Source organism: Cryptotermes secundus, unplaced genomic scaffold, assembly GCF_002891405.2.
Source record: "Cryptotermes secundus unplaced genomic scaffold, Csec_1.0 scaffold209, whole genome shotgun sequence".
Classification (NCBI taxonomy): Eukaryota; Metazoa; Arthropoda; class Insecta; order Blattodea; family Kalotermitidae; genus Cryptotermes; species Cryptotermes secundus.
The window spans coordinates 1,278,489-1,299,639 of record NW_019727789.1 but is presented as its reverse complement, the minus strand read 5'-3'; the positions used below and the strand labels follow the sequence as shown (position 1 = coordinate 1,299,639).

The window sequence follows — 21,151 nt, the reverse complement described above, 5'->3', positions numbered from 1 at the left end:
CGTCCTTCCTATCGGGTTTCTAAACAGAAAGAAAACGTTGAAGTGTGTTCGTGTGTTCCCGAACAGGAGGTTTCTTTATTACCTGGCTTCCGTGCAAAAAGAAGTCCCTGATCTGCGCAGAATACCTTCAACTGTACTTCTATGCGCCCTTAACCCACATGCCTGTGTCCGTCCCACGATAATAATGCACAGTTAAGTTAGAAGCCCCTGTGGTCTAGTGATCAGAGTTCCTGGTTACAGATCTAGAGGTTCGGGGTTTGATTTCCGGCGCTACAACATTTTCTGAGAAGTAGTGGGTCTGGAACGGGGTCCACTCAGCCTCGTGAGAATAATTGAGGCGCTATTTCAAGAAAATAGCGGCTCCGGTCTAGAAAACCGAGATTAACGGCTATGGGGAAACGCTGCGCTGACCACACGACACAACACAAGACCACGATTAACCTATTCAGTCCTGAATCCATACGGAGTCTGGGCAAGTTATCACTGTATATCAACTACGTCATTTCAAACTGCTACAAATGTGGAACTGCGATCTGGATCACAAAGGTACAAATCTTCCGACAGAGAACGAAGCCGGGATAGTTCAGCTACTTTACAGGCATGACGACCAGAGCAAGAGATTTTCTCTCATGCACAGCGTTGGTGTCTCCACCTTATCGTGGTGAGGCGGTTTGAGTATGCCAAGGACCCTGAGAGCTATACCAGCCGTAGCGTAGTTACTGGCAGGGCCACCCTTGCTGGACAGGTCAAAGGGTAGGCATCATACGAAGAGACACACCAAAAACCAAAAACTGATGCCGGAAGCAGCGTCATCAGCAGCGCCTTGAAACACAGAACAAATGATGCTCGAGATGGTTCAAGCTCGTATAGTAACAGGCGTGACCAGCGTGGCTTGAACGGCTGTTGTACTGCGATGTGGAAAGCAAATGGAAAAACTACCATGCGAGAAGCTCTAGATCGCATTAAGTGGAGGTACTGTTTTGGAAGGGAATGTGGACCTATCGTCTGACAGAGTACTAATGAATGAAATGAACAGCGTCTAGACCCAGCCAAACCGATGGGCTCCTTCCCCAAGAGTAAAGCGGCGGGTGCGTGAAGGTGCCCGCTCACTTCACCTAATGCCAAGGTCAAGGCCGAATGGAGATGTACTTCCACTCGTCCATACGCCTTCATGGGGTTGTACTTAACCCTTTAAAGACCAGTAAATCTGTACGCACAACCTGCATTGTATTTGTGTGTTTCGTATGGTTATCATGGTAAATAGAGATTTTGCCTAGCGGTATTAACCAGCTGATCTTTGTAGCGGATATGTAATGTGTTTCGTGTGATGTACGAACTGAATTTGTATATATTGTGACGTGTTATCTTACGCCCATCGCCGAGATATAGTGGAAGCAGTAATTGTGATACTGCAAGTGACGGTAACCTCTATTCCTGTAAGGCCGCGCCATAGCTCAAGCGGTTTGTCGCTGGGTTCCCACTGCGGCGGTCAAGTGGGATTTGTGGTGGACAAAATGGCGTGGGGCTGGTTTTCTCGGAGTATTTCGGTTTCCCCTGCCAATCTTCATTCTACCAAATTCTCCATCATCATAATCACCCGGGCGGGTACAATAGGCCAATCAGTGGCCGCCGTGCCGAGTGGACCAGTTGGATTCCACCCCCCACTAAGCGAACTGTATTCCTGACTCTAAATAAGTGTGGGTGAATGAGTTCAATAAATAATCGTGAAGTGAGTGAAGTCGAGAAGTGACCACAGCAGAAGGATTGACTATGACATTGTAAAGAGTATATAAGTGTAAGAGGGAAGGAGAATAAATATTTGCTAAGTCCGAGATTCACGTGAAGTTATTTGTCGCGCTGCATAGGCAACACGCGTCAATATTAAGCAGAATAAATTCGGTCTTTACGTGGTTACTTAAGCACATGAACTTCAGCTTGTAACGAACGAAGAATAAATCAGAAACGTCATCGAACCAGCCTCTACCGGCGTTAAAAGCTGCCGAGTGATTTACCGAGTTACTAAGAAATAGCATTAGTTTCATTTAGTTATCTTTATCTTTATCTTTACCTTCATTTCGTTACGCTTTTCCCACTACTGTATATTTGTTGGAACTTGAATATTATATAAGTCACAAATATGCGTAGTCTCGTTAGTAGATATCGGCAACGTAAGCAAATATAAACATACAACAGCAGAAATATTATGTTTTTGGACATTGTCCATCGTCTTGTCTTTATGTAAAAACCATCCTGTTTATTTTTCAAAACACAACATTTCGGAGACTGGTTTCTGTCTCCATCTTCAGGTAAAACCTACTCACTTGAGCCCAATCGATATAGTTAGTTCCTATTCCCGGAGACAGGGACAGAATCCAGTCTCCGAAATGTTGTGTTTTGAAAAATAAACACGACAGTTTTTAGATAAAGACAAGACGATGGATAATGACCAGAAACATAATATTTGTGCTAATGTACCATCGTCATAAACTTTTAGATCTTATACACAATAACACGAAAATTGTAAATACAAATAAAAGTTTAGTGTTACTTTTGGTTATCCTCGTATTAAAAATTTATAAAATTAAAATAATCAGGAATCCTATGCCAACAGATCATATTAACATAAAACTTTTTTCTTCAATGTGTTTGCTCATTTATATCTTGGATAACGGTGACCTGAATTCCACCAAACAGTCACTGTCCCATCAGATTTGACCTACGGTAATGAACATAAAAATCACACACAAGTTTTACAATTTCTAGTCCGGATGAGTCTTTTTTTATAACGTCGTACATGTAAGATTACGTAAATTATTCTTATAAGCTATTCTATAAGAAATTGCCATTAAATCAACAAAATAAAACTCCTTAGAACAAGATTTGTGTATCTGTTTACCTTTAAAGATATCTGTACGGTAGAAAGATAAATGTAACACGTCCTAACAAAATTCACCAAAAGGCTACACGAAGATAATTCGAAAATATTGATTCTAATCGTTGCAAAGAATCTCTAGTTATGATTTTAATACCGTCACTGTGCTTTTTCAGAAGGAATCCACTGTCATTTTGCTCACTATAAAAACATTACCACATAATCTAAGCTCTCCAAACGACAATCTAAAAGAAACCCACAAGAACAAATCTTGCAGTTATCTGAACTTGTTAACAATGTCTACTGCAAAATTACTATCTTCCCGTACGCTGACACCACACTGTCTGTCTGTAACTTCACGATAAATACCACTTGTGCGCTGAAGCTGATCTGAAGACGAAACAATGATGCTGCTGTGACCGTCATTAGCGGCGCATCACTGAGAGCAGCAAAAATCGCTTCCATCCATCAGCAATCTCAAGACCGGTTCCAGCGCTGCAGCCGTGAAATTGCTACCTCAGTCTTGTCCTACATTACTTTTAACCGTGAACAACTCTCATAACAGTATGAGGACAACAGGAATGCGCACTTTTGGATCACACGAACTATCCAAATACGGTCTTTACGATTTCAAACGCCTCACACGACCTGATACTTATTTCTGGTAGTTAAACGTCCTTTGTTGCAGAGTTAATCGCACTATGGGCATCACAATACATGGCAAAGGTAACGTTGTCCCTGTGCTTAATTAGTTAAGCATTATGCCATGCAGATATGGAGGAGTGGAGGTATAGTTCCGCCTTTCTTGACCTCGGCACTAGATGGAGGTGATTGGTCTGCCTTAAACCCCTGTCGTTGGTGAAAGATCCCCGGCACCCATCGAATATGAGGCTGGTTGGGCCCCAGAGTCAGTCTGGACGCTGTGGAGAAGAAAAACATCTTGAATTGCCGGGAATCGAAGCCGGGCCGTCCAGCCCGTAGCCCCTCGCTATACTGACTCCGATATCACAATACATAGATTTCTAAATTATGACTGCCTTAACTTCTTATACCCCATACTAAAAATGTCCGATCCATATTTATTTTTTAAGCGTGCGTGCGTTCGCAGGGTTGCTGAGCCCCACCCGTTCGTCCATGTCCACGCATGAAAACAACTCGATGCGGTGACTTATTTTACGACGCGAAAAAACAAATGCGGCAACTGTTTTAAGGAACTATCACAAATAAGAAAGAAGCAAACGATATTCTTGATTGAGATCGGACTTTGTTAAAATTTTACTGTTGCTCTGATGCAGTGCTCTGTTACGACTTCGAAAAAACAAATTAAGCATGTTATATGTGTGTGTGTGTGTGTGTGTGTGTGTGTATATATATATATAATTTTCACTTCGTGTGTGTAACAACATCGAACAGTGAAGCTTTAAAACTGATTATTTATTAATTTGGTAAAAAGTTCTGCCCAGGGACACGCGGTAGCGTAGCTGGTTGAGGCACTATGCTACAAGCTGGAAGGTCGCGGGTTCAAGTCCTGATGAGATCATAGGAATTCTTTTCAATTGACCTAATCCTTCCAGCCGCACTGGGGTCGACTCAGCCCCTAACAGAAATGAGTACCAGGAATATTCTTGGGGGTAAAGGGTGGCCGCCGCGTGAGGCTGACAACCTTGGCGCCATCTATAAGCCGATTGTCTAGAAAATGTGGGAGTCTTGACGTCTCACAAGCCTATGGGCCTCCACGGCCTGTTACAGCGATACCTTTACTTTATTTTTTACTAAAATTTTCTGCCTCCTCGTCAATTTGAACAAGTATCAACAATGAATAGTTGGGTATAAATGTAATTGTTATTATATGGCAGTTCATCGCCGTCATAATTATCAATTTTATTTGAAATACTGAGCCTCCAAAATATCACTTCCGTTTTCCCACATCAACTATATTTTATTTCCTTATAAGCAATATCGGGAGCATGAATGTTGTTAGTACATCGCTTACAATGCCTTCTACGAAACACGCCTGGGAAGTGACAGTCTTCACAAGTTTCTTCCCTCGACTAATAACGCTGGTCTAGCGGTAATCCTATAGACTATTATTCGGAAGTTGCTTGGTTTGAATCTCGGCCAGGCCACGAACTAACCTAACAGAATTTCTTGCCTCTCTAGACAAACGCTGGTATAGGTCCTCCATGAAGCCGTTTCCTTCCAAATTATTTCCAATTCATTACTCACTGTGATTTCACTGTTAGACGTTCTAGAGTCTGGGATATATATTGACAGCGTCGGTAAATAAATCACAAAGTATTTCAGTTCAGTGTTCATACTAACAGTTACTTATACCGATAAGTCGAGGCATTTCATGGGTGGGGCTTCAATACCAATCTCTTCTCCAGCGTGCATCCGGTACATCTGGGTTGGGGGAAGGGGGGAACATCCTCTGTAAGGTTTCCAGGTCGGCACGTGACGTTTCAACACGCGGAAACAAAACTGACATCACTGCATTTCAGTCACATTTCACACTACGGTTCCATTGTAAAGCTGATTTCTTTTTCCTGGTGCGGAAGCATTTGGTTATAACACCCTGTACTTAGCCCCTGACAGTCATTATCAATGTGGCAATTCATGTAATGCATGAACTGGGTGCAATCATTATAGATTACAGACCTATACACATGTTTCATCTCCTAAAGGTCAAAAATGGATTTCGAGTTTGTGTCTTTCATCTAAAGTTGGGAAAATTTCATTCTCGTGCATACCAATACACTGTAATACCCGATTTACATAAAATGCACATCGAACTTCGTGAATTTTCATAAAAGTGGTTCATCCTACAGACCGAAACTGTAACATGACAAAACACAGATTTGATGCAGATCTATAAATTTATTTTAAACATTTTTCGACATGATCAATAATAGAACATTGAGTTCTAATGTCTTGGCAAGGTTTTTCTCTTCTCCACAGCATCTAAAACCGGCCCTGGGATCCACCCAGCCTTGTATCCGATGGGTACTGGGGTTCTTTCCCTGGAGGTGAAGCAGCCAGGACATGAACTTAGCCACTCACCTCCATCTAGTGCCAAGGTCAAGAACAGAGGTGCTATACCTCCACTCTCCATTGCCTTCACGGTGCTTAATTAATTAAGCACAGGGACAATTTTTACTTTTTACCTTGAGCCTTATCCATTGTCTTGATCTTTTTCTCTTAAAATGCTATGACTTTGAAATTGGTAAAATCTTAAAGCATAAGGCAACCTAATCTGAGGGATCCAGTATAAGAGTTAGTCCCAGTCACCACATCCCTCAGATAATGTCCCTCCATGCCTCAAGTCAGAAACAGAACCTGTGCTTTTACTCAATGGAGACTCAGACCTAGAACCTATCCTGGGCAACATGAATCAAAACCATTCTCCCCCACCTTATTTCTTTAAGATCAATTTTAATATTATACTCCCTTCTACATCCAGATCTCACAAATGCACTTCACCTTTCAGGTTTTCCAACTAACTTAAGGAGAAAAACCAAGTGAACGCACAAAGTCTAAAAATATTCGAACTGCTGTAATGACCATGACATAGCTCAGGTAACTACTGGCTGGCTTCCCATGATGACAGCCAAGTTTTGTTCCCACATCAGTTCACATTGGATCTGTGATGGATAGAGTGGTAATGGGGCCAGTTTTCTTTGAGTACTTCTGTTTCCCCTTCTGAATCTCATACCATCAACTACTCAACATTCATTAAACATTCTATCATCTGTTGCTACATAGCCCAGATACATACAATGTCACTAAATTACCAACTTAAAGAGAAGTGCAATGCTGAAAGGAGTGGCTGTGTTTGTTTCAGCAATACATGAATTATTAAGATCAAGCAGGAATGCAATATCATAAAAGTATCAACACATGATGCCAGTCACGGTAGCTGAGTGGTCTAAGGCATGCACTGTCTTTGCTCGTTCGGAAGCCAGGATCATGGGTTTGAATCCCACTCAGGGCACGGGCGCTTGTGTGTGTATGTTCATTTTTCTGTGTTTGTGTACAGGTAGAGGTCTTGCAACGAGCTGATCACCTGTACAAGGAGTCCTAACAAATGTCAAGATCTAGTAAACCAAAAGTGAAACGGAGAATTTCGTGGAGGTAAGCCAAGGCCAAAATTGGGGCTGCAGCACCAGAGAGGGGGGGAAAGAGAGAGAGAGAGATATGATATGCCTAAACTCCTGAAAGCCAAATTTACAAAACAGCAGTCGCCTCTGGTGCCTGTTCATTACTCAAGCCTCAGTTCCTTTATTGAGACAGATCACTGCCCGAGAAATTGTTTCTTTCAACTCTTGAACTGAACAGTATCCTCAAGAACTCTAAGAATACCACAAAGTATCAATATATGACATGGCTAAAGCCAAAATTACATATCTGTAGTCACCTCTGGTGACTGACCATTACTCCAGTCACAGCTCCTTTATAGATGCTCATCACAGCTGAAGAAATTGTCTTCAATTCTGGAACTGCACAGCATCTTAAAAGAGCTCACATTCTGTTCCATTCAATCAATTCTCATGTGACCTGAGCAGGGAATATTTAATGTTCCCTAATCTGCCATTATTCACATCTGTTAACAGTAAGAGGATATAACACCATTTAATTTGGTGAAAGTCAGCCAGTGTTTCAGTTGACTTTCACTGAACTACACAGTGTTACATCCCAGAAGGGATGGTCTGTAATCAGTGTTGTGAGAACTTAAAATTCTATAGTTGGTAGTTATGGAATGGATGGTAATATGGCAGCACACAATTGCTATTCTGTTATGTATGTCAGTCGTAAGTTTGTAGCAGATGGAGAGTCCAGTAGTTACAAAAAGGAACAGAACATTACAGCAATAAATAGCGAAGAAGAAATGCTTCAGTCATCAGTACTGCAATAAGTTTAGTAGCTTAGTATACAAACACAGGTACAGATTTACAGATTTCAGGGCAATGAAAATGTGGAAGACCCCATTAGTAACGACAAATCTAGGTTACAGAACTTTTTTTCTTTTGTTCTTATTTCTTATAACAAGTAAAAATACCAATTAAAATTTGATGACTGTTTTGATTCTATTTCTGTTCTGTATATATTGGAGGTGACATGCTTTATCAAAAAATACAAGGCTTTTATGGCAATAAATTTGGACATTCATAATTATAACACACGAAGAAAATTAAATTTTCATGTACAGCGCTGTAATACAACTCTTTTCAAGAGGATTGTGATAAATATGGGAATTAGTTTGTATAATAAGGTCCCAAATCAAATAAAACAAAGGAAAAATTTAACTCATTTAAAAAGGAATTAAAATCTTTTTTGCTGAAACATTCCTTTTATTCTGTAGATGAATTTATGTATTTTGATTTTTCAAGTGTGTAAATTCAGATGACAAACCCCCTATATTAGGGTGGTACAGTGTATACTGTAAAGATATGCACGAGAATTAAATGTAAAACTGACAATTTCCTTATCCAAATGGCTGTAATACCTGTATGTATGGATTGTTGACTGATAATGTGATGGTCCCCAGAGTGACCATGTCAGCTGCAAGAGTACACAGCATTATATCCCAGAAGACAGGACAGAACCCTTCATATTCTCCATAATCTTCAGAGAGCCTGGTGGCCTATTCAGAGGTTCAGACACATAACATACCTTCATGACCTCACTTTAGGAAGGCCTCCACTTTGTTACACAGAGCCTAAATAATTCTGACTTCCTCTGGAAACTTAGTGAACTGTGACACTGCAATTTCCTGCTTCTAACATACACAGCAGTGACCATGAATTGCAATAACTGAAGAGCCAGATCATGTGTTGTCTTACATAAAAGATCCACCTGTAGATTATGCATGAACCCATCCATATAAGGATACCCTTACAAAGATATGCTTTTAACAAGTTTATATAAGTGATGAAAAACTCTTCAATATGCAACTCAGATCAGGTCAGATCTAATTCCTTGTTTCTGATCTTTAGTTTTGAGTCTGGTTCATTAATATGTTATATAATGATAACATTATAAACTGCAGAGTCCATATACTGTTAAATGTTCTGTGAAGATGGTCATAAATAATAATACAGAAGCAATCTGGAAACACCCATGCCTATTTGGTGACAGTAATTAACCTTGTATTTCATATAAGAGGTAAGCATGGAAGGGGCTTTATGTTCTAGAACAAGATGTATATTACCACCTAATACATCTACTTTAATTTCTTGTATTGATTACATGTTGTTAAAACCACAACATGTTTTAGTCATACATCATCATCTTCATGGGGTGTACCATAGTAAAGGGAAACATCACAATTCATATACATATAAAAATAAAAGGTTAAAAATGTGTGCCATAAATTTCTTAGAAACGTTTAAAACTAAAGCTAACAGTGTGTTAAAAATCACACACAGAAGATACGGTCACGGCAGTTCAGTTCATTGTGGCATTCAAAATTTCACCTGCCAAGAACCACATCATTATAGCAGAACTCCATTTCTCCAACACCAAAAAATGAGTATAAGCCAACAACATACAACATAGCATAACAGCGTAGTTATCTGAACTGAAATAACTATGGATTATACAAAATAATAATTTTAACCTTGTGTAAGAAATTTATTATATGAATATTTTAAATCTTTCATTTTCATATGTATCAATTGCAAAGGTTTTCTTTTTTTTTTTTTCATATGGTACAACCCCCGGAAATGGTCATGTGTATAAAATACGTTTGGGTTTTAATAACAGGTAATCAGCACAAGGAAGTAAACTTGTTAAACTCAGATGGTAACTTACATTTTATTCTGAAATATATGTTATGTCAGGAAAATGCACTATATTAAAGGCTTTATGTTCAACCATTGCCACTAAAACACAAAATAAAATTAACTGTCAATATAATGACAGCCAGCCAGCTATAGACAGAAGTTTATCCACTCACAAAATGTTCTGTATATTAAACATACACCCCAAAAAAAGGCAATGTTCAAACATCCAATTTTTTTAGATGCTGGAGGATAGCTGTGATGTATGATAACCATAATTGACAGATGAGGTTCTCACAGCAGTGTTAATTAAGATTGCTGTCTTCTTTGATGTGATGCCGTGTAGTCTGGCAGAACAGCATTAATGTTTCGGAGATATTTGCTGCCTCCATCTTCAGTGTAGAAGAGTTACCTACATATCTCTGGAGTCCAACCAATTGCCTGTTCAATGGGTACCAGCATCTCTTTCAAACGGTTTTCAAGAGCTGTAACATGAAGCTAATCCCCCCCATCTCCAACTAGTACGACGGCCAAAATTATGTGGAGTTTTACCTCTGCTACTCAGATATCTCCATGGCATGATGCTTAATCATAGCGACATCTTCACCTTTATACAGTGTTTAGACAATAAAGAACTGCCATTCATCCACAGTGACAGTGTAGTTAATTGTTTTTCAGTTACTGTCACTGAATAAAGAAATACATTGTGCATCTTTGTTTTTCAAAAATTACCCTTTTCACATGTCTACTTTTATTCTGGGTTGTCACAGTGTCTTGTCTTCTCTTCATTGTGTTAACAATCTTACAGTAACTGCTTGAAATGCCTGATTGTCAGCACTTCATGTGAGGCGAAATTGTCCCATATCATAAATTACCTTAACAGTGCATAGCTGCAATACAAATCTCTGTACTGCAATGACTCCAGATAATTTTCAGCTCAAAATTCACATAGCTGCCATGTTAGAATAAGAAGTTTGGGACCTAAAATACGTGACACTGAGCAAGTCTCTGATAGCATGCCTCCTTTGCTGAATTTCATAAAAGTCAGTCTCGCATACACAGACGCTATAGTGTAACTTACTTGTTTACAGTTCACTTAGTAACGTTTTCAGTAGCTCAGGCTATATACAAGCATTAAAAGAATGATGAACTGGAAGGAAACATGGAAGGAAGCGGTCACAGCCTATTTCAAGGCACTATCCCACCATTCACCTGGAAGTACTCAGTCAGGTTAGTCACTGTCTTGTGTAACATTTGAAATAGGAACCTCTCAAATGCAGGATTGAAACATTACTGCCCGAACCAATCAGCCTCACTTCAAATTTAAAAAATCGGATTTCAGCAGCAAGCATCTCATTAGCATTTTTCTGGGTTGGGAGTTTACTCACTGAGAAAGTCTATGGTACAAACAACAAATATGGTGTTATCTTCTTTCCCTGGATTCTGGCTCCAAAAGTGTTGCATCTGATATAGTTGTGGGTGTATTTTCATTGTACTTACTGTGTGCTAGCATGTTCTTTGTTGTTTGTGTAGTTTTGTGTGCTGTGTTTTGTTTGAGAGTGGTGTGTTATTTTGTGTGATGTGTGTTATTTGTGTGTTGTTACTTATTGTAGTACCACTGTCACCGGGCAAAAACCCATTTGCAGTTTAAATAAATAATAATAACAATAATACTTTCTTCATTATTAAATTCTTAGACATGCTGCTAAATGTGGAAGAATTTCAGACTTACAGGAATCAGGATGATATGGAACCTGATGTGTCTATACAATATGTGGAATCAATACACTGGAGGACTGTAAAATTTGGGAGTAACCATAAATTATGCTATTTCTACCATGTGCTTATAACAGTCCTACAGAAGAAATTAAGATAAGACTGCCAATACTAGCACAAAAATGAAGAAATGCACTAGCCACAACACGGTATTTCAAGCAAAGCATGTTCCAGTAACTATACCTGCAATATCTATTTTCCATTTCTCAGGTTACTTCAATTTAAATTAAGGGGAGGAGGAGGGAAGAAAGCAGGGAAACTGCATTATTTACTATTAATCATCATAAATATCATCCACTATGCAAGAGTCAGGATATCAATCTTTATCCAGTCCTTCAGGATCTCTTCATGCCAGTGTTTCAAATTCCAGTGCCTGCATTGGCATTCAGTATGTCATCATTCTTACACATGTAGGAGCCAATTCTTTCGGTAGTCTTCAATTTCACTGATAATATCTGAAACATTTAATTTCTGTCTGTGTATCTTTGATGATGTCATTCCATAGAAACCAGTACAAGTCATAAAAATCTTGTTTCTCTTGTGGTGTCCCTTTTCTTAAATTCCCAGACCTCATTGCCATATTTCAAAGGTGCTTTTCCTGTAACATTAATGTTCTTATTTTTGTTCTTGATAACATTAATTTGATAAAATTTCTCTTAAGAATCTCATCTTTTTCCATAAGAGTGTAATTTTACTCTCATATCCACTCTGTATTCTAGGAAAATGTATCATAAATACTTAAATTCTGATACTTGTTCTAGAACTGTCTAACAAAATTTCCATTCTGTGAATGTTACTGCTGTAGGTTCCTATAGATTCTGTTTTGATAGTTGAGATATATATTTATATTTATTTGCAATGAAGTTTAGTTTGTGTGCTATAATTTGCAATTCAACCTCTGATACAGCAAGTGGGACATAATCATCTGCGTTTAGTATCACATTATTCTATTAAGTATCGGCTGATTTCCAGCCATAATTCTTGTTTTTCTTGGCTGTAAGATTTTGTTGATGTAAATATTAACCTGGTGACTGCCATGGAGGACACAAGTATGTGTGCAGAACATATGACTTGTTTAACTTCTTTGATTGATTTCCGTCTCAACACAACTGTCAGAATCAGTTGTTTGTATAAAAAAATGTCACTGTAACAGGCCATGCAGGACCATAGGGTTGTGAGACGTCAAGGCTCCCACATTTTCTAGATAGTCAGCTCATAGATGGCGGTAAGGTTGTCAGCCTTACTAACGTGCTGGCCACCCTTTATGCTCCAGGAAGTCTCCTGGTACTCATTTCTGTTAGAGGCAGAGTTGACCCCAGGGCCATAATGCGGCTGGAAGGATCAGGTCAATTGAAAAAATCCAATGGCCTCATAGGGACTCGAACCTGCAACCTTCCGGCTTGTAGCGTAGTGCCTCAACCATCCATGCTACTGCGTGCCCTCTCACTGTGTATAATGGGTTTATTAATCTTAATAGTATGACAACGCGCTGCATGTTTCAGCTTACAAAGCCATCATCAGGCAGTATACATTAACAAATATTCTTAAACTATGTGTACTGCTTCATGATGGCTTTATAAGCCGAAACATGTAGCGTGTTGTCATACTATTGAGAATAATAAACTCATTATACACAGTGAGATGTGAATGTGATTCTGATAGTTGTTGTACTGAGACGAAAACCAAATGAAGAGGTTATATAGGATAACATCATATCATATGACCTGTTGCTAAGAAGACATCAACGTCACCTTCAGACCCATTACCTCTTTGCCACAAAGTACACCCATGTCCACTCTGGAATGAGGGCATACATTTTTATACTACTGTCATGTGTCCACCGGTTATGTGCAAACCCTGAAGGAGTGTGTCCACTGCAGTTCGTGGTACCACAATGTCCATCAGCATAGGTGACAATTCACAACAGCATAGAAATGACAACTCTCTCACCAGAATAGCCAGCGACAAATAACTTAAAAAAATCATGGTGGCTTGTAGTGAAAAGCAGCAAGCATTATGACAGCAGTCAACAAATTAAAAATATAGAAGACAAACCATGTCACTGTTATTTGGGTTTGATACGTCTCCGCCTGCCAGGTGTAATATATATTTTTGTTCCTTCCTTATATTAATATGTCTGGGATATTTACTTGTATAATTCTCCACAATATATCATGGTAAACTTCACCTCGATCCACAAAGAGCAAAAATGTGAACAGACTAATTCTTTTCTTCCGTCTTCCATTTCTTCAGTATGGCATCTATGTAGGTTCTTCCCCATTTGAAACCACACTGTCCCTTCTTCATATTATTTTCTATGAATATATTACTTCTTATTATGTGCACATGCATTTTATATGCTTTAGGAAAGAGGGTTATGCTTCTATAGTTCTCACATTTGTTTGGGGGTCCTTCCCAATGTATGTTTATTATCACTTTGGGGTGTTTGTAATTCTGTACATTATTAAGCAATTTCAACAGATTTCTTCTGATTATATAACATTCAAACAATTCTACAGATAAACAGTTCAATCACTGGACTTCGTACATCTTCAGATCTTCTCAAACTTTCGGTTCCCCATATTTCTGATCTTTATCTACATATTCAGTTTACTCCTGAGCTCTTCAGTCACTGGTTTTTCAAAACATTTTTACCCTTCTTTCTTTAAGTGTACACATTTTTAGATGGCTTTTATTCAAGACGTAGTTATTTGTATATTCTAAAACCCATTATCTGGGGTCATAATAATGTCATGTTCTAATAACTTTTCGGATTTCTTCAAATTTTCTTTGCACAGTTCTCCAGACAGTTTCCTAACTGTGATTTGTAATTTCTTGAATTTGCTGTTAAACTTTTCTGTCAGTGAATATTTTCAATATGCTTCTTTCTCTTTTTCCGTTAATCTGCAATTCAAGAACAAAGCCATTTGTTTTGTTTTGTTTTTTGTTACATTACAAGCTTCCTTCAGTTACTCTCTGTGGTATTTTTCCAATCTAGTTCAATCTAGTTTCATTATCATCACTGTGGTGGTAGTGTGGTAATACTATTGCTTATTAACAATTCATAAGTAATTTTCACATCTACTTACCCGATCAAAACATTAACTTGCCTAATACTTTGCTACCACAGACTTTCACTACATAGTACTCACCAGCTGTCTGCTTGAGGACCAGCATGCATTCTATATGTTCGCTCTTCTCTGCTATATCAAGCGATGTGAGGCCACTGTTGTCACGTGCCACAAGGTCAGCCCCATGAAGAAGGAGCTGTTTCACATTGCTTATATAGCCATGTTCTGAACTCATGTGAAGTGGTGTCTAAAAAGAAAACATTAAAGTATAACAGTTCCAAAATCATAGTCATACAGAACTGAACAGTAATAAAAATATTTTTTTTCTCTCTTTTGTTCAGATCTAAACACAATTTAAATCCATTATGTTACTAGAAGTGAGGTCAAGAATAATGCGGAAATTCCTCCACTCCCTCATACATTTTCAAGGCACTGTGCTTAACTAATTAAGCCCAGGGGCAACTTTACGTTGCGTTAATACAAGTCCAAGCCTTTAATCTGAATGCAAAACTTCAGAAGTTGTAATTTTAGCATATAAACAGACATGCCACATAATTCTGGCCTCATATTGTGTGTTCCAGAAAGCTGTATATTTTTAGTCCATGTTAGGTGAGTCCCTTGTCATCCTCAGGTTGCAGATGAAGGACACAGCCTCCAGATATGGAGGGTAGCTGCAAATATACTGAATAAACAGCTGTAGGCAGCAAACAAAGGGTAGTCCTCCAGCTTGGGGGCTGGGCATGGGGCTAACAACTCTCACCATAAAGACTAAGCTTGTTATGAAATGTCAAAGGAGCTGGGGTAGCATAGTCAGTATAGCGACTGGCTATGGGCTGGATGACCGAGGGGTCGGAATTTGAGTTCCAGTAGGGTCAAGAATTTTCTCTTCTCCAAATCGTCCATACCGGCTCTCGGATCCACTCAACCTCCTATCCAATGAAGCGGCCGGGGCCTGAAGCTGACCTCTCACCTCCGACTAGTGATGAGGTCAAGAAAATGGTGATCTATATATCCACTCCCCCATATGCTTTCATGGCGTAGTGCTTAACTCACTGAGCACAGAGACGTTACCTTTACCTGTTATGAAGGGTCTCTGACCTGACGGATTCTCTGGATAAACAGCCTAAGCTGGCTTAGGATAAGTACTAGTGGAGGGATGTTGTGAACACGGTAATGAACCTTTGGGTTCCATAAAATATCAGGAAGTTCTTCAGTAGCTGCACAACTAGCGGCTTCTCAAGAGGGGCTCAGCTCTATGAAGTTTGTTTGTTAGTATATTTTTAGTGCATATATATTTATATCTGAATGACAATTTGTACACTGAATAAATTTCTGTGATACAAAGTTTTCAGAAAATGGTATCAACGTCTACCACTGGTGCTAATTTTTTAACATCTTGGTACAACAGTAAATAAGGTTCAACTGTGAAAATATAGTAAAGCACACACACACACACACACACACACACACACATTAAGCTTAACAGATTACTTACCCTGTTGTCTCCTCTGGAACCACAAGGAATATTTGGATCCGCTAAAACAAAGACAAGAAAAGTAATACCTGGAACTATGTATTATACATATAAGCACACATATTTCAAATGTAAATAATTTAAAAACAGAAAAGTAGAAGACAGATTCCCATCAGTACGGTTACATACAGAGATTTACTGAATTCAAACCAAAATGCCTAACCTAACATAACCTAAAATTCTTCATGTAAGCAGAAATTTAAAGGCATCAGAGGTAATGTTAGGGTGGGCTTTCTGGTTTAGGTTACCAATAACTTAGGCTGTTTTTCAAACAATACTGATGGTACTCTGTCTTTCACCAAAATGTACATGGTAAAATTTCTAACTTTACCTAAATTACATGCAAATGGAAGCAGCTATGTCTCACCAGTATTGCTATGAGTCCTTGCTAGGTTAAAAAAGTCCTCTTTCATTATTCATTTAATCAAAACAACTTTAACAAATGATAATATACCACCAGCTTGAAGTAAGATTCCTAAACAACGAGAGTTGTCAGTTGTGGCTGCTGCATGCAGTGCTGTTCGCCCCCAAGAGTCTTGACTGTTAATGTGGGCTATCTGTTCTCCCCGCAGCAAATCTTCCAGCAACTCAGCGTTATCCCATAATGCAGCCTATTACAGAAGAATGACAGTATACGGATAAATTCACTATGACCTCAATATAAAACAGGATGCTACAGTACCCAACTCTGTATTGCTACCATTCAGTTCACAACCTTGTCTTCTAAACCACTGTCTAAAAACATAGAGGTTAAAATATATAAAACTATAATTTTTTTTTTGTAGTTTTATATGGGTGTGAAATGTAGTCTCTGACATTAAGAACACAGAATCTGGGTGATGAAGACAGGGCACTGTGGAGAATATTTGGACTTAAGAGAGATGGAAGTGACGGAGGTTAGAGAAAACTGCATAATGAGGAGCTTCATAACTTGTTCTCTTCTCCAAGTATAATTACAATGATCAAGCCTAGGAGGATAAGATGGGCAGGGCATGTGCCTAAATAGGGATAAGAGGAAGGCAAACAGGGTTTTGGTATGAAATTCAGCAGGAAAGTGACCACTAAGAAGAAAGAGACATAGGTCGATGGGTAATACAATATTTGGATGTATTTTTGAGAAATAGGAAAGGGTAGTGCAGACTCAATCTGACTCAGGATAGAGACCAATGGAGGGCTATTGTAAACACAGTAATGAACCTTCAGGCTCCATGAAATGTTGGGAAATTCTTGAGCATCTGAGCAACTGGCAGCTGCTGAAGGACTTCACTCAATTGAATCAGTTAAAACAGAGCTTCATAAATAATGTAACTTCTACACAGCTTAAAAGGAATCATGAGTAAGTACAGACTGGAGGTATAATCCATAGAGGTTAGCATCCCATCAGGAGACATACTGAAACTAACAGTACTACCAAGGAGATCCATTATAACAGAATCATCAAATATACTTTCACGATCTTCAATAGACGTCATGTTACTTATGAGTACATATACTCTCAATCATGAAAGTTTCATATTCAAGACATACTTTTTTTTATTCCATAGCTCAATAGGCTTGCAGCACTCAAATTATGACTAAGACTGAAAAATAACATGTTTGTATCTCACTAATCATTAAACACTACTTGGTAAAACTTCGTTAAGTATCAATATTCTCAAAACCAGCAATGGACTTACTTGATGCAGAAGTCTTCCAGGGAAATCATCTTCTGGAGTAACCTTTTCCATCCTGGTCAAGTGTCAAATTTTCATCCGATATTCATTAATTTCAGACACAACACTTGACTGTCATTTTACGGATACATAAATACAACGCGACACAATCATCAGACTAGTAAAACAAATACATTTGAAGCGCACAATAATGGCAACTTCCAGTACTGAAAAGTCACATTTTCAACACATACACTCTCCATTACATGCTTCAGACCCTTCAGACATCTACTTCCGGAAATCGTCATCAACCAATTACTACATCAGTTTCTTGATGTGCTTGCACCAAGATGCTGCTACAGTAACTGAATACTATTGGCTAATAACGTAAACGTCATTTGACGCCGTGAACGGTTTGAACAGGGAAAGAAACTGGGATAGGTGGGAGGGGGAAATCATGTAGAACTGCCATCTCTTCGCAGCCTACATGAACTTGGTAGTCTGGAATTGTCATACTACACCTATTGCAATTAATCGAATCGCGTAAGTGAGCCAATCAGAGAATCCTGCGGGTCTTGAATATGTTGTTCTGGCATCTATCGAGCAACTACTGAAAGACTCTTATAACTGGCAGCAAAATATCGGCAAAATATGGTCACGAGGGCCATGGGTCCCATAAGACTCGAAATCAGATTCTCTGCGCTGGAGTGGACCATCAGCAATTTAACAGCCAGAGAAGTTACTACAAGCTAGTTTGTCGATGAAGAGTACTGTCTTCTGGGACATAACTCCTGTAGTCTGTTGAAAGTGAACTGACTTTTCGTAGGAACATATCGCTTCCATCTTCATGGTCGAAGAATAAGCCGAGCAAGATACCAACGTTAAAACAGGTGGCAAGCAGCTCGCTGCTCGGCTTATTCTACGACCCTGAAGATGGAGGCAATATGTTCCTCCGAAACGTATGTTGACTTTTAACGAACTACACGGCTTTATATCCCCAAATATAGTACTCTTCATATCCACCACTGTGAGAATCTCAAATCCTGCATACCCTGATGATAGCCACAGCCACGGGTTCAGCCAGTAAACTTATTTCCAGCTTTACCCCTCCCTTTCTCACCACATCAATTTTGCAATCCTAATCTCTTGTGCTGCGGAGGATCTTACTTGGCTTTTAAAAATGAGTGTGGACTCGTTTAACAAGTGTCCTCCGTAGCCTGTAGTCCGCAAGCGAACAATACCGACCGAGCGACCGCTGCTTGTCGGCGAAATTAGTGCCAACGTTTGTGGATAGAGGGTATCGCGTGATCAGCGCAACGGATCCCACGGCCGTTAGTCTCGGTTTTCTAGACCGGAACCATTATTTCCTTGAAATAGCTCCTCAATTATCCTCATGAGACTGAGTGGACCCCGTTCAAGCCCCACTACTTCTCAGAAAATCTGGTAGCGCCGAGAATCGAACCCTGGACCCCTGGATCTGTAGCCAGGAAATCTGACCACTAAACCACAGAGGCGGTCCTGACAGAGATACAGATTTGTTAATTGTGCTAATCTGTGGATCAGTGTTTCTTAAAGTCAGAGTGTATTTATGACTGGAAGATATGCAATGACGGATAACATTTTTGTATGCAGCTACCAAGCAGTGAACTTAACCGTTTTTAAACACCGATCGGTCGGAAAAGCTGGCCCTCACCAACACAGTCATTCTTGGTGAGGGTTCCCGCGGTACTCATGACCATATTTTTGTCTCACGACTCTGGGAGTCCGGCAACTATACTCAAAAGTCGATTTTTTTTTCTTCGCAGAAAACACAATATACCTCAGTTACAAAGATCGACCGGTTAATGTCGTTTAAAGAAAAGAAAAAAAAAAGATCCTTATGCATGAACTATACGAAACACAAAAACATATTATGTGAGTGGACTGCAAATATAATGTTTTATAGCGAACGGTACATATAGAAACATTTGGCTTGAAAAACATAATTCGGTTTTGAATGTGCCCAAAATATCAATCGGAGTAGGTGGTAAATAGTCCAGGTTTAAAAACACCATGGTTAATACTTTGGCCAAGCCCTAAAAGGTTAAACCATTCGACAAAAATATAAAGAAACGTATGAAATTTTATGGTCTCTAATGAGAAAAGAGATATTCCATACCTTTTCGGCTTGGATAACAGAATCTGAGGTTCTTATAACGTTATATTCCACAAGATAGAAGTCTTGCGATTATAATAATTTGGTAAAACAGTTGTCTAACTAACAAAGCACCGAAAAACGGCTCAAAATCTTCCTTCGGTCACAAATATTGTTTTATATGACGCTCTAGGAAGTTTGAAGAGGCACGTCCATATAGTCACATAAAGACACTAATATCAATATTATAGGAGTTCTTCTATACAATTCTAACTTGTCATTTACACAAGAACGTAATCCAAACAAATTGTCACATCTCTGATATGTACTCTGATAACGAAATCCACGGTGCATGATTTTTACCGAAAAGTAATCCTTAAAAATTCTGCTCTTTGCAGAATCACGTGGAAGCAAATGATATAATTAAAATATGCGCGTGTCGAGAAGCAAATGCGAGATAACAGTCTTCGTGTCATTACACATATCGCCGTGCTCGATAGGCAATTTCTCCAACAGGACTGTAAGGCTTGGAGTCGAAACAGATTACAAGGGGACCATACTCCTTTATGCACAATAAATACCTTTAGTGGAATTAGTGAACGTGTTTTTCGAAATACTTTTTGGTTGGGAGGGGGGACCGCACTGATCCTGCTGCTCATTTGTTGTACAAAAAAACGTTGAACTGTTACTTATATCGTGTAACAATTACAATAAACAAAAGTGCACAAAATAAACACTGCAAATCTTAACGAGATCTGGATTTTGTTAGGTACCAGTTCCTGTTCGATGAACAACATTTTACAACAAAAACAAAATTATACAGTGTGACACTAAAGTTCCTGGACTGACGCTATTGCAGTAATATTAATAATACCATCTATCGGGGATGAACGAGAACAGTTAAAAGATAAATCTTATTCATACGATATGCAAGTTTCAACTTGTTTTATCAGTTTTATTTATTCGTTTTTGTTAACGATAGTCAGCGGCTCAGAAAACAGGAAAAAAAAACACACGCCAGGCGTAAATACATGAATAAATAAAGAAAAGTAAATACCTGTTTCAATTTTTCGTACATTTCTTTCATATTTCTTTTTGTGGCATTACGCGTCTGTTAACATTTCTTCATTGCACTAAGTTAATAAAATTAACATATGATGAGGAGTTCGTGTTTACTCGTAAGTTTAAGAAGATTATGAATACATTATCAATCGATTTCGATTAGATTTGGCGTGGGGAAATTGCACTAAGAATTCAAAGGCAACTACATTTTTGTCTCTGCTGAACTATACAATGACCACCTCTGAGATCTAGTGGTCAGAGTTCCTAGCTA

At 38.9% G+C, this 21,151-nt stretch overlaps 1 protein-coding gene across 2 annotated transcripts in view; it reads right to left on the bottom strand.

Moving 5' to 3' along the window:
* The window catches only part of LOC111864966 (leucine-rich repeat serine/threonine-protein kinase 1), a 105,660-nt gene extending 87,630 nt beyond the window's left edge, over positions 1 to 18,030 (bottom strand). For both annotated transcript variants that reach the window (XM_033751640.1, XM_023852618.2), the window contains exons 1-4: positions 17,709 to 18,030; positions 16,487 to 16,643; positions 15,994 to 16,034; positions 14,580 to 14,745 (exon numbers count right to left, since the gene is read on the bottom strand). In XM_033751640.1, coding sequence (XP_033607531.1) covers positions 14,580 to 14,745; positions 15,994 to 16,034; positions 16,487 to 16,643; positions 17,709 to 17,759 — 415 coding nt within the window. In that variant the 5' untranslated portion in view covers positions 17,760 to 18,030. The remainder of the gene's footprint in view (positions 1 to 14,579; positions 14,746 to 15,993; positions 16,035 to 16,486; positions 16,644 to 17,708) is intronic.
* Between the last annotated feature and the right edge of the window lie 3,121 nt (positions 18,031 to 21,151).